Here is a 15295-nt window from a genome sequence, read left to right on the forward strand (position 1 = left end):
TATTTTTTCCATATTTTGTGGTAAATTTTTCTAGTTACAGGCTTTCTGGCCTGAACAAGAGTATCAATGACAGAATCTGAGAACCCTCGCTTTGATAAGATCAAGCGTTCAATCTCCAAGCAGTCAGTTGGAGTGAGACCAGATTCGGATGTTCGAACGGACCTTGAACAAGAAGGTCTCGTCTCAAAGGTAGCTTCCATGGTGGAGCCGATGACATATTCACCAGGTCTGCATACCAAGTCCTGCGTGGCCACGCAGGAGCTATCAAGATCACCGATGCTCTCTCCTGATTGATCCTGGCTACCAGCCTGGGGATGAGAGGAAACGGCGGGAATACATAAGCTAGTTTGAAGGTCCAAGGTGCTACTAGTGCATCTACTAGAGTCGCCTTGGGATCCCTGGATCTGGACCCGTAGCAAGGAACCTTGAAGTTCTGACGAGAGGCCATCAGATCCATGTCTGGAATGCCCCACAATTGAGTGATTTGGGCAAAGATTTCCGGATGGAGTTCCCACTCCCCCGGATGAAATGTCTGACGACTCAGAAAATCCGCTTCCCAATTTTCCACTCCTGGGATGTGGATTGCAGACAAGTGGCAGGAGTGAGTCTCCGCCCATTGAATGATTTTGGTCACTTCTTCCATCGCCAGGGAACTCCTTGTTCCCCCCTAATGGTTGATGTACGCAACAGTCGTCATGTTGTCTGATTGAAACCGTATGAACTTGGCCTTTGCTAGCTGAGGCCAAGCCTTGAGAGCATTGAGTATCGCTCTCAGTTCCAGGATATTTATCGGTAGAAGAGATTCTTCCCGAGACCAAAGACCCTGAGCTTTCAGGGGTCCCCAGACCGCGCCCCAGCCCACCAGACTGGCGTCGGTCGTGACAATGACCCACTCTGGTCTGCGGAAGCTCATCCCCTGTGACAGGTTGTCCAGGGACAGCCACCAACGGAGTGAATCTCTGGTCCTCTGATTTACTTGTATCGTCGGAGACAAGTCTGTATAGTCCCCATTCCACTGACTGAGCATGCACAGTTGTAATGGTCTTAGATGAATGCGCGCAAAAGGAACTATGTCCATTGCCGCTACCATCAAACCTATTACTTCCATGCACTGCGCTATGGAAGGAAGAGGAACAGAATGAAGTATTTGACAAGAGTTCAGAAGTTTTGATTTTCTGGCCTCTGTCAGAAAAATCCTCATTTCTAAGGAGTCTATTATTGTTCCCAAGAAGGGAACCCTTGTTGACGGAGACAGAGAACTTTTTTCTACGTTCACTTTCCACCCGTGAGATCTGAGAAAGGCCAGGACAGAGTCCGTGTGAGCCTTTGCTTGAGGAAGGGACGACGCTTGAATCAGAATGTCGTCCAAGTAAGGTACTACTGCAATGCCCCTTGGTCTTAGCACCGCTAGAAGGGACCCTAGTACCTTTGTGAAAATCCTTGGAGCAGTGGCTAATCCGAACGGAAGTGCCACAAACTGGTAATGCTTGTCCAGGAATGCGAACCTTAGGAACCGATGATGTTCCTTGTGGATAGGAATATGTAGATACGCATCCTTTAAATCCACCGTGGTCATGAATTGACCTTCCTGGATGGAAGGAAGAATAGTTCGAATGGTTTCCATTTTGAACGATGGAACCTTGAGAAACTTGTTTAGGATCTTGAGATCTAAGATTGGTCTGAATGTTCCCTCTTTTTTGGGAACTACGAACAGATTGGAGTAGAACCCCGTCCCTTGTTCTCCTAATGGGACAGGATGAATCACTCCCATTTTTAACAGGTCTTCTACACAATGTAAGAATGCCTGTTTTTTTATGTGGTCTGAAGACAAATGAGACCTGTGGAACCTCCCCCTTGGGGGAAGCCCCTTGAATTCCAGAAGATAACCTTGGGAGACTATTTCTAGCGCCCAAGGATCCAGAACATCTCTTGCCCAAGCCTGAGCGAAGAGAGAGAGTCTGCCCCCCACCAGATCCGGTCCCGGATCGGGGGCCAACATCTCATGCTGTCTTGGTAGCAGTGGCAGGTTTCTTGGCCTGCTTTCCTTTGTTCCAGCCTTGCATTGGTCTCCAGGCTGGCTTGGCTTGAGAAGTATTACCCTCTTGCTTAGAGGACGTAGCACTTGGGGCTGGTCCGTTTCTGCGAAAGGGACGAAAATTAGGTTTATTTTTGGCCTTGAAAGACCTATCCTGAGGAAGGGCGTGGCCCTTGCCCCCAGTGATATCAGAGATAATCTCTTTCAAGTCAGGGCCAAACAGCGTTTTCCCCTTGAAAGGAATGTTAAGCAATTTGTTCTTGGAAGACGCATCCGCTGACCAAGATTTTAACCAAAGCGCTCTGCGCGCCACAATAGCAAAACCAGAATTTTTCGCCGCTAACCTAGCCAATTGCAAAGTGGCGTCTAGGGTGAAAGAATTAGCCAATTTGAGAGCACGAATTCTGTCCATAATCTCCTCATAAGAAGAAGAATTATTATTGATCGCCTTTTCTAGCTCATCGAACCAGAAACACGCGGCTGTAGTGACAGGAACAATGCATGAAATTGGTTGTAGAAGGTAACCTTGCTGAACAAACATCTTTTTAAGCAAACCTTCTAATTTTTTATCCATAGGATCTTTGAAAGCACAACTATCTTCTATGGGTATAGTGGTGCGTTTGTTTAGAGTAGAAACCGCCCCCTCGACCTTAGGGACTGTCTGCCATAAGTCCTTTCTGGGGTCGACCATAGGAAACAATTTTTTAAATATGGGGGGAGGGACGAAAGGTATACCGGGCCTTTCCCATTCTTTATTTACAATGTCCGCCACCCGCTTGGGTATAGGAAAAGCTTCGGGGGGCCCCGGGACCTCTAGGAACTTGTCCATTTTACATAGTTTCTCTGGAATGACCAAATTCTCACAATCATCCAGAGTGGATAACACCTCCTTAAGCAGAGCGCGGAGATGTTCCAATTTAAATTTAAATGTAATCACATCAGGTTCAGCTTGTTGAGAAATTTTCCCTGAATCTGAAATTTCTCCCTCAGACAAAACCTCCCTGGCCCCCTCAGATTGGTGTAGGGGCCCTTCAGAACCAATATCATCAGCGTCCTCATGCTCTTCAGTATCTTCTAAAACAGAGCAGTCGCGCTTTCGCTGATAAGTGGGCATTTTGGCTAAAATGTTTTTGATAGAATTATCCATTACAGCCGTTAATTGTTGCATAGTAAGGAGTATTGGCGCGCTAGATGTACTAGGGGCCTCCTGTGTGGGCAAGACTGGTGTAGACGAAGGAGGGGATGATGCAGTACCATGCTTACTCCCCTCACTTGAGGAATCATCTTGGGCATCATTTTCTCTAAATTTTGTGTCACATAAATCACATCTATTTAAATGAGAAGGAACCTTGGCTTCCCCACATTCAGAACACAGTCTATCTGGTAGTTCAGACATGTTAAACAGGCAAAAACTTGATAACAAAGTACAAAAAACGTTTTAAAATAAATCGTTACTGTCACTTTAAATTTTAAACTGAACACACTTTATTACTGCAATTGCGAAAAAGTATGAAGGAATTGTTCAAAATTCACCAAAATTTCACCACAGTGTCTTAAAGCCTTAAAAGTATTGCACACCAAATTTGGAAGCTTTAACCCTTAAAATAACGGAACCGGAGCCGTTTTTATATTTAACCCCTTTACAGTCCCTGGTATCTGCTTTGCTGAGACCCAACCAAGCCCAAAGGGGAATACGATACCAAATGACGCCTTCAGAAAGTCTTTTCTATGTATCAGAGCTCCTCACACATGCATCTGCATGTCATGCTTCTCAAAAACAAGTGCGCAATACAGGCGCGAAAATGAGACTCTGCCTATGATTAGGGAAAGCCCCTAGAGAATAAGGTGTCCAATACAGTGCCTGCCGGTTATTTTACATAATTCCCAAGATTAAAATAATTCCTCAAGGCTATGGAGTATAAAATATAAATCGATTTAGCCCAGAAAATGTCTACAGTCTTAGAAAGCCCTTGTGAAGCCCTTTATTTCTTTCTGTAATAAAAATGGCTTACCGGATCCCAGAGGGAAAATGACAGCTTCCAGCATTACATCGTCTTGTTAGAATGTGTCATACCTCAAGCAGCAAAAGTCTGCTCACTGTTCCCCCAACTGAAGTTAATTCCTCTCAACAGTCCTGTGTGGAACAGCCATCGATTTTAGTAACGGTTGCTAAAATCATTTTCCTCTTACAAACAGAAATCTTCATCTCTTTTCTGTTTCAGAGTAAATAGTACATACCAGCACTATTTTAAAATAACAAACTCTTGATTGAATAATAAAAACTACAGTTAAACACTAAAAAACTCTAAGCCATCTCCGTGGAGATGTTGCCTGTACAACGGCAAAGAGAATGACTGGGGAAGGCGGAGCCTAGGAGGGATCATGTGACCAGCTTTGCTGGGCTCTTTGCCATTTCCTGTTGGGGAGGAGAATATCCCACAAGTAAGGATGACGCCGTGGACCGGACACACCTATGTTGGAGAAATAACTTATTACTTCCCTTAACAGAATTAAATCTACTTAAAGTTAAATTTTAGGAAACTTGTAGTGCACCCATAACCTCTTTTCCTTTTCTTTTTGAACACTATAAAGAAATTCATTTGACACTATAAAGCTGAAACGCTCTTGGTATTAAAAATACAGAAAACCAATGTTAAGTATATTAGAATATTTCAGATGAGTATATACCTGCTTTTGAGAATGAGTTCAGTCTGATGTTAGACCTCTGAATAAGCAAAATAAGCTCTTCTAGTTTGTTCAGAAGATTGGTGGTAATGCCCCTTCCGCCTTCACCTATAGATTTGGGTTTGAAATTAATATTGAAACTGCTCCAGGCTCGTAACAGGTTTTCAGTGTCATCTGGAGAGACATCGGTTGCCAGGAGGCAGTCCCTCACCAAAGTAGTCAACGCACTGCCTACATTTTCCAGAAGCTCCTGCCACGGCCTGTTGATATCGGTCTATAAAATGACAAACACAGTGTTCAAGTGTATTCCAATCGAACATGATGCTGTTACACTAGAACATAAATCAATCGTACCTGCTCAAAACCTCCCAAAAGCTCTGTAGTATCCATGGCACTGTTCATTGCCATGACCTTCAATCTGTTGCCAGTCAGAAGTGCAAGGAGCTGAATAAGGCTAGTCTTTCCAGCTGCTGCAGGCCCCACCAGTATGACCATCCAGTTCATCTGCACACATTTCATAATTGGTTCTATTGACTGGAGGGAATGGTGAAGGAGAGAAAGACACCCATAGGTAGCAGAAGACAATTCAGAACTACGTGGAAGGACTGAATAACCAACCTAAATAAAAAAGTAATTAACCGTATAAATTAGAAAAAAATATATGTTTCATCGAACAATATGCAAAATGTATAACCAGCAAAAAACTACAGTACAGACCAGGAAAACCAAAGTTGATTAAAGCAATACCTGTACTTGGTTAAGGGTAATGTGAAACTGTCGAGTTCCCAAATAAGGAGCGTTGTCACGACCAAACACCTCCTTATACACAGAAGCAAACTGCAGGACAAGAAAGAAATTAAAGTCAAGATTAAGAAACAAAATGTCAATCCAGATTTTTTTGCCAGGGAATAATAAGGGAGGAAAACAAGAGTTTCATAACACTTTTAAACTAACTATTTGACAGGGGTACTAAAATGTAGTGTATCCAAGATTATCTTGACATAATCTTCGCACATCCTTCATTTACAATGACTGGGGTTTGTGGGTAAGGGAAGTGATACTGAACAGCTCTGCTGGGGTGCTCTTTGCCTCCTCCTGCTAGCCAAGAGTTAAATATCCCACTAGTAATTGGAATGAAGTCGTGGACTCTCCATGCCATAGGAAACAAATTAAATTTTGTGATCCTTTAAATCAGTGGTTCTCAACCAAAGTGACCTCAAGGCCCAGTAAATTTTAGCTACACATGTCCAGGGCCCGGTAGTTTTAAGTGAGCAGCAGGGGCGAGCTGATCAGACAGGCAAATAGGACCTGGGCAAGGAACCAGCAAGTAGGGGGGCCCACAAATGGCATCTCCACGGATCCTGGTGCATTCCTTAAGCTGGAGTTTTCAGTTGCCCTATCAGTAACTAAGCAAAAAAGTGTGGGTTTAGAGGGGCCCTGGCGAGGGTCTGTCATTGTGAGGGTCATGGAGTGTGGGGTCTGGCCCTGGAGGTCGGGTACCCTTTCTCTGGACCTTAATGTTGGGGGTCCTGGATCTGGAGGTTGAGGGGCCTGTTGGGGGCAGGGCAGGGAGGCTACCATGTTCATTTGCATAAAATGTAATACATTTTGTTCAGTGTGAGACAGTGTTCCTGGGACCTTGATTGGTATCAGTCTGCCCTTGGTGTGCAGTGGGGTAAAAGTGTGCAGTGGGGGCATGACAGGCTGGGGCCCACCAGCAGGGCTATCACGGCCCGGTACTGGGCCACGGCCCGGCTGTTGAGAAACCAGGCTTTAAATGTATGATGTGCTAAACCAGCATTTCTCATGCTGTATAACATCCCAACAAAAACATAATTTATGCTTACCTGATAAATTCCTTTCTTCTGTTGTGTGATCAGTCCACGGGTCATCATTACTTCTGGGATATAACTCCTCCCCAACAGGAAATGCAAGAGGATTCACCCAGCAGAGCTGCATATAGCTCCTCCCCTCTACGTCAGTCCCAGTCATTCGACCAAGAAACAACGAGAAAGGAGTAACCAAGGGTGAAGTGGTGACTGGAGTATAATTTAAAAGATATTTACCTGCCTTAAAACAGGGCGGGCCGTGGACTGATCACACAACAGAAGAAAGGAATTTATCAGGTAAGCATAAATTATGTTTTCTTCTGTTATGTGTGATCAGTCCACGGGTCATCATTACTTCTGGGATACCAATACCAAAGCAAAAGTACACGGATGACGGGAGGGATAGGCAGGCTCATTATACAGAAGGAACCACTGCCTGAAGAACCTTTCTCCCAAAAATAGCCTCCGAAGAAGCAAAAGTGTCAAATTTGTAAAATTTGGAAAAAGTATGAAGCGAAGACCAAGTTGCAGCCTTGCAAATCTGTTCAACAGAGGCCTCATTCTTAAAGGCCCAAGTGGAAGCCACAGCTCTAGTGGAGTGAGCTGTAATTCTTTCAGGAGGCTGCTGTCCAGCAGTCTCATAGGCTAAACGTATTATGCTACGAAGCCAAAAAGAGAGAGAGGTAGCAGAAGCTTTTTGACCTCTCCTCTGTCCAGAGTAAACGACAAACAAGGAAGAAGTTTGGCGAAAATCTTTAGTTGCCTGCAAGTAGAACTTGAGGGCACGAACTACATCCAGATTGTGTAAAAGACGTTCCTTCTTTGAAGAAGGATTTGGACACAAGGATGGGACAACAATCTCTTGATTGATGTTCCTGTTAGTGACTACCTTAGGTAAGAACCCAGGTTTAGTACGCAGAACTACCTTGTCTGAGTGAAAAATCAGATAAGGGGAATCACAATGTAAGGCTGATAACTCAGAGACTCTTCGAGCCGAGGAAATAGCCATTAAAAACAGAACTTTCCAAGATAACATTTTTATATCAATGGAATGAAGGGGTTCAAACGGAACACCCTGTAAAACGTTAAGAACTAAGTTTAAACTCCATGGTGGAGCAACAGCTTTAAACACAGGCTTGATCCTTAGCTAAAGCCTGACAAAAGGACTGGACGTCTGGATTTTCTGACAGACGTCTGTGTAACAAGATGGACAGAGCTGAAATCTGTCCCTTTAATGAACTAGCTGATAAACCCTTTTCTAAACCTTCTTGTAGAAAAGACAATATCCTAGCGATCCTAACCTTACTCCAGGAGTAACCTTTGGATTCGCACCAGTATAGGTATTTCCGCCATATTTTATGGTAAATCCTTCTGGTAACAGGCTTCCTAGCCTGAATCAGGGTATCAATAACCGACTCAGAAAAACCACGTTTTGATAAAATCAAGCGTTCAATTTCCAAGCAGTCAGCTTCAGAGAAGTTAGATTTTGATGTTTGAATGGACCCTGTATCAGAAGGTCCTGTCTCAGAGGTAGAGACCAAGGCGGACAGGATGACATGTCCACTAGATCTGCATACCAAGTCCTGCGTGGCCAAGCAGGTGCTATTAGAATTACTGATGCTCTCTCCTGTTTGATTTTGGCAATCAATCGAGGAAGCAGCGGGAAGGGTGGAAACACATAAGCCATCCTGAAGTTCCAAGGTGCTGTCAAAGCATCTATCAGAACTGCTCCCGGATCCCTGGATCTGGACCCGTAGCGAGGAAGTTTGGCGTTCTGGCGAGACGCCATGAGATCTATCTCTGGTTTGCCCCAACGTCGAAGTATTTGGGCAAAGACCTCCGGATGAAGTTCCCACTCCCCCGGATGAAGAGTCTGGCGACTCAAGAAATCCGCCTCCCAGTTCTCCACTCCCGGGATGTGGATTGCTGACAGGTGGCAAGAGTGAGACTCTGCCCAGCGAATTATCTTTGATACTTCCATCATTGCTAGGGAGCTTCTTGTCCCTCCCTGATGGTTGATGTAAGCTACAGTCGTGATGTTGTCCGACTGAAACCTGATGAACCCCCGAGTTATTAACTGGGGCCAAGCCAGAAGGGCATTGAGAACTGCTCTCAATTCCAGAATGTTTATTGGAAGGAGACTCTCCTCCTGATTCCATAGTCCCTGAGCCTTCAGAGAATTCCAGACAGCGCCCCAACCTAGTAGGCTGGCGTCTGTTGTTACAATTGTCCAGTCTGGCCTGCTGAATGGCATTCCCCTGGACAGGTGTGGCCGATGAAGCCACCATAGAAGAGAATTTCTGGTCTCTTGATTCAGATTCAGAGTAGGGGACAAATCTGAGTAATCCCCATTCCACTGACTTAGCATGCATAGTTGCAGCGGTCTGAGGTGTAGGCGTGCAAAAGGTACTATGTCCATTGCCGCTACCATTAAGCCGATCACCTCCATGCATTGAGCTACTGACGGGTGTTGAATGGAATGAAGGACGCGGCATGCATTTTGAAGTTTTGTTAACCTGTCTTCTGTCAGGTAAATCTTCATTTCTACAGAATCTATAAGAGTCCCCAAGAATGGAACTCTTGTGAGAGGAAAGAGAGAACTCTTCTTTTCGTTCACTTTCCATCCATGCGACCTTAGAAATGCCAGAACTAACTCTGTATGAGACTTGGCAGTTTGAAAGCTTGAAGCTTGTATTAGAATGTCGTCTAGGTACGGAGCTACCGAAATCCCTCGCGGTCTTAGTACCGCTAGAAGGGCACCCAGAACCTTTGTGAAGATTCTTGGAGCCGTAGCCAATCCGAATGGAAGAGCTACAAACTGGTAGTGCCTGTCTAAGAAGGCAAACCTTAGATACCGGTGATGATCTTTGTGGATCGGTATGTGAAGGTAAGCATCCTTTAAATCCACTGTGGTCATGTACTGACCCTCTTGGATCATGGGTAAAATAGTCCGAATAGTTTCCATTTTGATTGAAGTCATAAAAACTAAGTATAATCACCATAGTCCTCTCACACATCCTATCTAGTCGTTGGGTGCAAGAGAATGACTGGGACTGACGTAGAGGGGAGGAGCTATATGCAGCTCTGCTGGGTGAATCCTCTTGCATTTCCTGTTGGGGAGGAGTTATATCCCAGAAGTAATGATGACCCGTGGACTGATCACACATAACAGAAGAAATACTGCTAGGTTTATGTTCCATAAAAACCTAAGTTGATTTTAAAACTGCACCTTTTCCCGGTCTTCTTTAGTTCTCATTCTCTCTCCATAGACCAGAAATACATGCTGGGATGGATCATAGCCACCAGATGATTGGTCCTCCAGCATAAGTTGGCACCAGCGAAATAAATCACGGAGGTTAAACTCCCATGGTCCTCCTCTATGACCCCATTTTCTTTCTACCATGACTTCCTTGTCAAGCTAAAGAAAAAAAATATTGTTATGCAAGATCAGATATACATACTAAACAGTATGAGAGATAAATTATAAATGCTTTATCAGATACACAAAAAATCTCTAATTCAGGGATATTAAAAATACTAAGGGTCACCTACATGCAACTTTGTAGTAAAAAAAAACTGCTAGGAAACAATGAGATTAGAATGTAGCTTCATGAAGCAGGGAAGATAAAGCACCTTTTGCTGCCCTATAATATTCCTTTTCAATTACATATTTCTAATTATATTTTTAAAACAAAACATTTCTTTGAAGCTTAAAGGGACATGAAACCCAATTTTTTTCTTTTATGATTCAGATAGAGCATGTGATTTTAAACAAATTTCTAATTTACTATTATCTAATTTGCTTTGTGCTTTTGATATCCTTTGTTGAAAAGGATGCCTAGGTAGAATCAGGAGCTGCTGATTAGTGGCTGCATATACATGCCACATCTTATTGGCGGACCCAATGCATTCAGCTAGCTCCCAGTAGTGCATTGTTACTTCTTCAACAAAGGATACCAAGAAAATTCAGCAAATTAGAGAATAGCAGTAAATTGGAAAGTTGTATAAAAACAAAATTTATGCTTAACTGATAAATTTATTTCCAGACATGGAGAGTCCACGACTTCATTCCAATTACTAGTGGGAAATTCAACTCCTGGCCAGCAGGAGGAGGCAAAGAGCACCCCAGCAAAGCTGTTAAGTGTCACTTCCCTCACCCATAATCCCCAGTCATTCAGCCGAAGGAAATGGAAAGGAAGAAAAACACAAGGGTGAAAAGGTGCCTGAGGTTAATTTAAAAAAAACTTGCTGAATTATAATTAAAAAAAAGAGGGTGGGGTCGTGGACTCTCCATGTTCGGAAAGAAAGAAATCAGGTAAACATAAATTTTGTTTTCTTTCCTATGACATGGAGAGTCCACAACATCATTCCAATTACTAGTGGGAACCAATACCCAAGCTTGAGGACACGCAATGAACAGGGAGGGAGAAAAAAAAATAGGAGGACCTAAACAGAAGGCACCAACGCTTGAAGAACCTCTCTCCCAAAAAAAAGCCTCGTCCTAGGCAAACGTATAAAATTTGTAGAATTTGGACAAAGTATGTAGAGAAGACCATGTTGCCGCAAATCTGATCCATAGAAGCTTCATTTTTGAAAGACAAGGAGAGGAGACAGCCCTAGTAGAATAAGCCGTAATTCTCTCATGAGGCTGCTGTCAAGCTGACTCATAAGCAAAACGAATCTTACTTCTTAACCAGAGGGAAAGAGTAGTAGAAGTGGCCTTCTGACCCTTACGTTTTTGAAGAGAAAACAAACAGGGCAGAAGATTGCCGAAAATCTTTAGTAGCTTGCAAGTAGAATTTTAGATCCTGCATAACATCCAAGTTATGCAAGAGATTCTTTCTGAGAAGGATTAGGACAAAAGGGAAAAACAATTTCCTGATTAATGTTTCGATCCGATACCACCTTAGGGAGAAATTTAGTAAGAAGGACCGCCTTATCAGTATGAAAAATAAGGTACGGGGAATCACACTGCAGAGCAGAAAGTTCTGACACTCTGCGAGCGGAAGAAATGACAAGAAACAAAACTTTCCAGGATAATTTAATATCAACAAGCATTGGCTCAAACAGAGCCTGCTGCAAAATTTTAAAAACTAAATTAAGGCTCCACGGGGGAGCAACAGGCTTAAACACAGGCCTGATTCTAACCAGGGTCTGTACAAAGGCTTGAACATCTGGTAGGTCTGCCACACGTTTGTGTAAAAGGATAGATAACGCAGAAATCTGACCCTTCAGAGAACTGACTGATAAACCCAGTCTATCCTGAAGAAAAGATAAAATGCGGGGAATCCTCACCCGGCACCAGGAGAACCGCTTAGATTCACACCAATAAAGATATTTACACCATATCTTATGGTAAATCTTACGAGTAACCGGTTTTCGAGCCTGAATCATAGTTTCATTGACCGCTTCAGAAAAAAAACAGTTTAGATAGAACTAGGCGTTAAATCTCCAAGGAGTTAGCTTCAGAGAATGTAGGTAAGGACCCTGAAGTAGAAGGTCTTTCTTCTGAGGTAAACTCCAAGGAGGTAGAGATTACATCCTTACTAGATCCGCGAACCAGATCCTGCAAGGCCATGCAGGAGCTATTGGTATCACCAATGCTCTCTCCTGATTGATACAAGCAACGACTCGTGGAAGGTGAGCAAATGGAGAAAACAAAAAAGCCAGAGGAAACCTTTAAGGAACTGCAAGAGCATCTATCAGTACGGCCTGAGGATCTCTTGACATTGAACCGTACTTTGGAACCATGGTTGACGCCATCAGATCCCACTCTGGAACCCCCAAGAGAACACTTCAGGATGGAGAGTCCATTCCCTGGGATGAAAGGTCTGTCTGCTTAGAAAATATGCCTCCCAGTTGTCCACTCCTCAAAAGTGGATGGCAGATAGAAGACAATCATCGTGGGCTTCCGCCCACTGCAGAATACAAGTCACCTCCTTCATGGCTAAGGAACTCAGAGTCCCTCCCTGGTGGTTGATGTAAGCCACTGAGGTGATGTTGTCCAATTGGAATCTTATACACCGGACCAACGACAGTTGAGGCCACACTAATAGGGCATTGAAGATATCTCTTAACTCCAAGATATTTATGGGAAAAGAGGACTCTTCCCGAGTCCACAGGCCCTGAGCCTTTAGAGGACCCCAAACAGCTCCCCAGCCCGACAGGCTGGCGTCTGTAGTGACAATCTCCCAGGAAGAACTCAGAAAGCAAGTGCCCCTAGACAGATGTTCCTGTGACACCCACCACGAAAGAGTGTCTCTTGTTAGAGGGTCCAGGTTTATCCTCTGGTGATAAATCTGAATGATCTGCGTTCCATTGACGGAGCATACAAAGTTGCAGCGATCGTAGATGGAACCAAGCAAAAGGAATGATGTCCATGGATGCCACCATCAGACCAATCACCTCCAAGCACTGAGCCACTGATGGACGAATAGCACACTGGAGAGAAAAGCAAGAAGTTTGTAATTTGATGTCCGTCAGGAAAATCTTCACGAACAGGGAATCTATGATTGTCCCTAGAAAAACACACTCTAGTAGCTAGAACAAGAGAAAACTCTTCCAGATTCACTTTCCCCCCATGGGAACGTAGAAAAGAGATTTTGATAGTTGAAAAGATGACGCCTAAACAAAGATGTCTAGGTATGGCACCACAGCAATTCCCTGGGATCTGATCACTACCAGAAGAGCCCCCAGAATCTTTGTGAATATTCTGGGTGCCGTAGCAAGATCAAACAGAAGTGCGGCAAAATGGAAATGTTTGTCCAGAAAGGCAAACCTTAGAAACTGGTGATGATTCCTGTGAATGGGAACATGGAGGTACGCGTCCTTGAGGTCTATGGTCGTCATGAATTGACCTTCCTGTACCAAAGGGAACATGGAACGAATAGTTTCCATCTTGAAGGACGGAACCCAGAGGAATTTGTTGACACTTGAGGTCTAGAATGGGCCAAAAAGTTCCCTCCTTTTTGGGAACCATAAACAGATTTGAATAGAATCCTAGACCCTGTTCTGTCAGAGGGACAGGAACAATAACTCTCAGTTTAAGAAGGCCTCCTTTATTTGGTTTGAGGATAATCTTGACAGAAGAAATCTGCCCCTTGGAGGGCAAGACTTGAATCCCATTCTGTAACCCTGGGATACTATGTCCACCACCCGAGGGTCTGGAACATTGCAAATCCAGGATTGACGAAAAACAGGAAGTCTGCCCCCCACCTGATCCACACTGGAATCGGGGCAGCACCTTTATGCTGATTTAGAGTCAGCAGAAGGTTTCTTGTTTTGTTTTCCCTTGTTCCAGGGCTGGTTGGATTTCCAAGAGGATCTGGGTTGATCTGGTTTTGTTCCTTAAAGTTACGAAAAGAATGAAAATTAGAAGTCTGACGACCTCTGTCTATTCTTCTTGTCCTGAGGTAGGAAAGATTCCTTTACACTTGTAATTTCTGAAATGATCTCCGTCTGACCAGGTCCAAGCAGTCTTTAACTTGTATGGTAAAGACAAAAGTTTGGCCTTAGAATAGACATCGGCCGACCAAGATTTTAACCAAAGAGCCCAGCGGGCTTGTACCGTGAAGCTAGACATCTTAGCTACCAGACGAATTATCTGCATATTGGCATCACAGATAAAGGTATTGGCCAATTTGAGAGCTTTGATCTCCTCTACAGTAGTTTCCTCTGTAATAAGCTCAGACAATGCATCACACCAATAAGATGCAGTTCCCGCAACCATAGCAATACTCGCTGCCAGTTGCCACTGTAACCCTTGATGGATGAACATATTTTTTAAGTAAGCCTCTAGCTTCTTGTCCATTGGGTGCTTAAAAGGGCAACTATCCTCTATATGAATGGTAGTTATCTTAGAAAGAGTAGAAATAGCTCCTTCTACTTTAGGAACAGTGCACCATGAGTAACGGAGTCAGAAACAGAAAAGAAAACAGAAAACATTTTCTTAAAAACAGGGGAAGGGGAAAAATGAATCCCTGGCTTATCCCATTCCTGAGCAATAATTTCAGACATCTTCCTTGGGACAGGAAAAACCTCCTCAGAACATGGGGAATCAAACTCTATCCAATTTAGAAGACAAAATGGGGTTGACAGCAACTGAATGTTCAGAGTCATCTAAAGTAGCTAAAACCTCCTTCAATAGTAACCGGAGGTGTTCAAGCTTAAATCTAAAATTAACGTCTTCAGTTTCTGAAGATTTTTCTGCTAAAGTGTCAGAGTCTGATATCTCACTTTCAGAATCTACGGTATTATTCTCCTCATCAGACATCTGAGAAAGATTGGCTAATGCAGACCTAGAGTCAGAAGCCTTACAATCAGGCAGATTTTCTCTTACACTTAACCAATAAAGGGAAAGCTGCTGTTACTGCAGAAGAAATCTAAGCGGCAAAATCCCCAGGTAAATAAAAAAACGCTGGTGGATGAGTGGACACAGAAGGCACAGTATGAGAAACAATTAAGGCTTGGGACGTCTGAGGAGAAAGCTGAGGCATGTCACGCACAGTATCCTGAGACACACTTGGCTCAGAAAGGAAACATTTTTCTTTACATTTTAATGTCTTTGCTAAACATGAGGAACAAAACTGCATAGATAGGGCAATCTGGTTGTTTAAACAAAGCAAACATCTATCCCATAGAGATGTTCCTGTTCTGCATCTATAACTTAGAATAACAGGTCCACTAGCAATGTGCAAAAAAGACATTTTAATTCTTCAGTTAAATATAAAACATTAAACACTTGAAA

General features: G+C 43.5%; 1 protein-coding gene across 1 annotated transcript in view; it reads right to left on the reverse strand.

The window, feature by feature from the left end:
- Positions 1-15295, reverse strand: part of MDN1 (midasin AAA ATPase 1) — a 1255339-nt gene that overhangs the window by 702234 nt on the left and 537810 nt on the right. Inside the window, 4 exon segments of the mRNA XM_053710546.1 lie at positions 4724-4994; positions 5075-5338; positions 5468-5557; positions 9779-9967. Coding sequence (XP_053566521.1) covers positions 4724-4994; positions 5075-5338; positions 5468-5557; positions 9779-9967 — 814 coding nt within the window.

The sequence above is a fragment of the Bombina bombina genome, chromosome 4 (genome assembly GCF_027579735.1).
Source record: "Bombina bombina isolate aBomBom1 chromosome 4, aBomBom1.pri, whole genome shotgun sequence".
In the NCBI taxonomy this organism is placed as follows: Eukaryota; Metazoa; Chordata; class Amphibia; order Anura; family Bombinatoridae; genus Bombina; species Bombina bombina.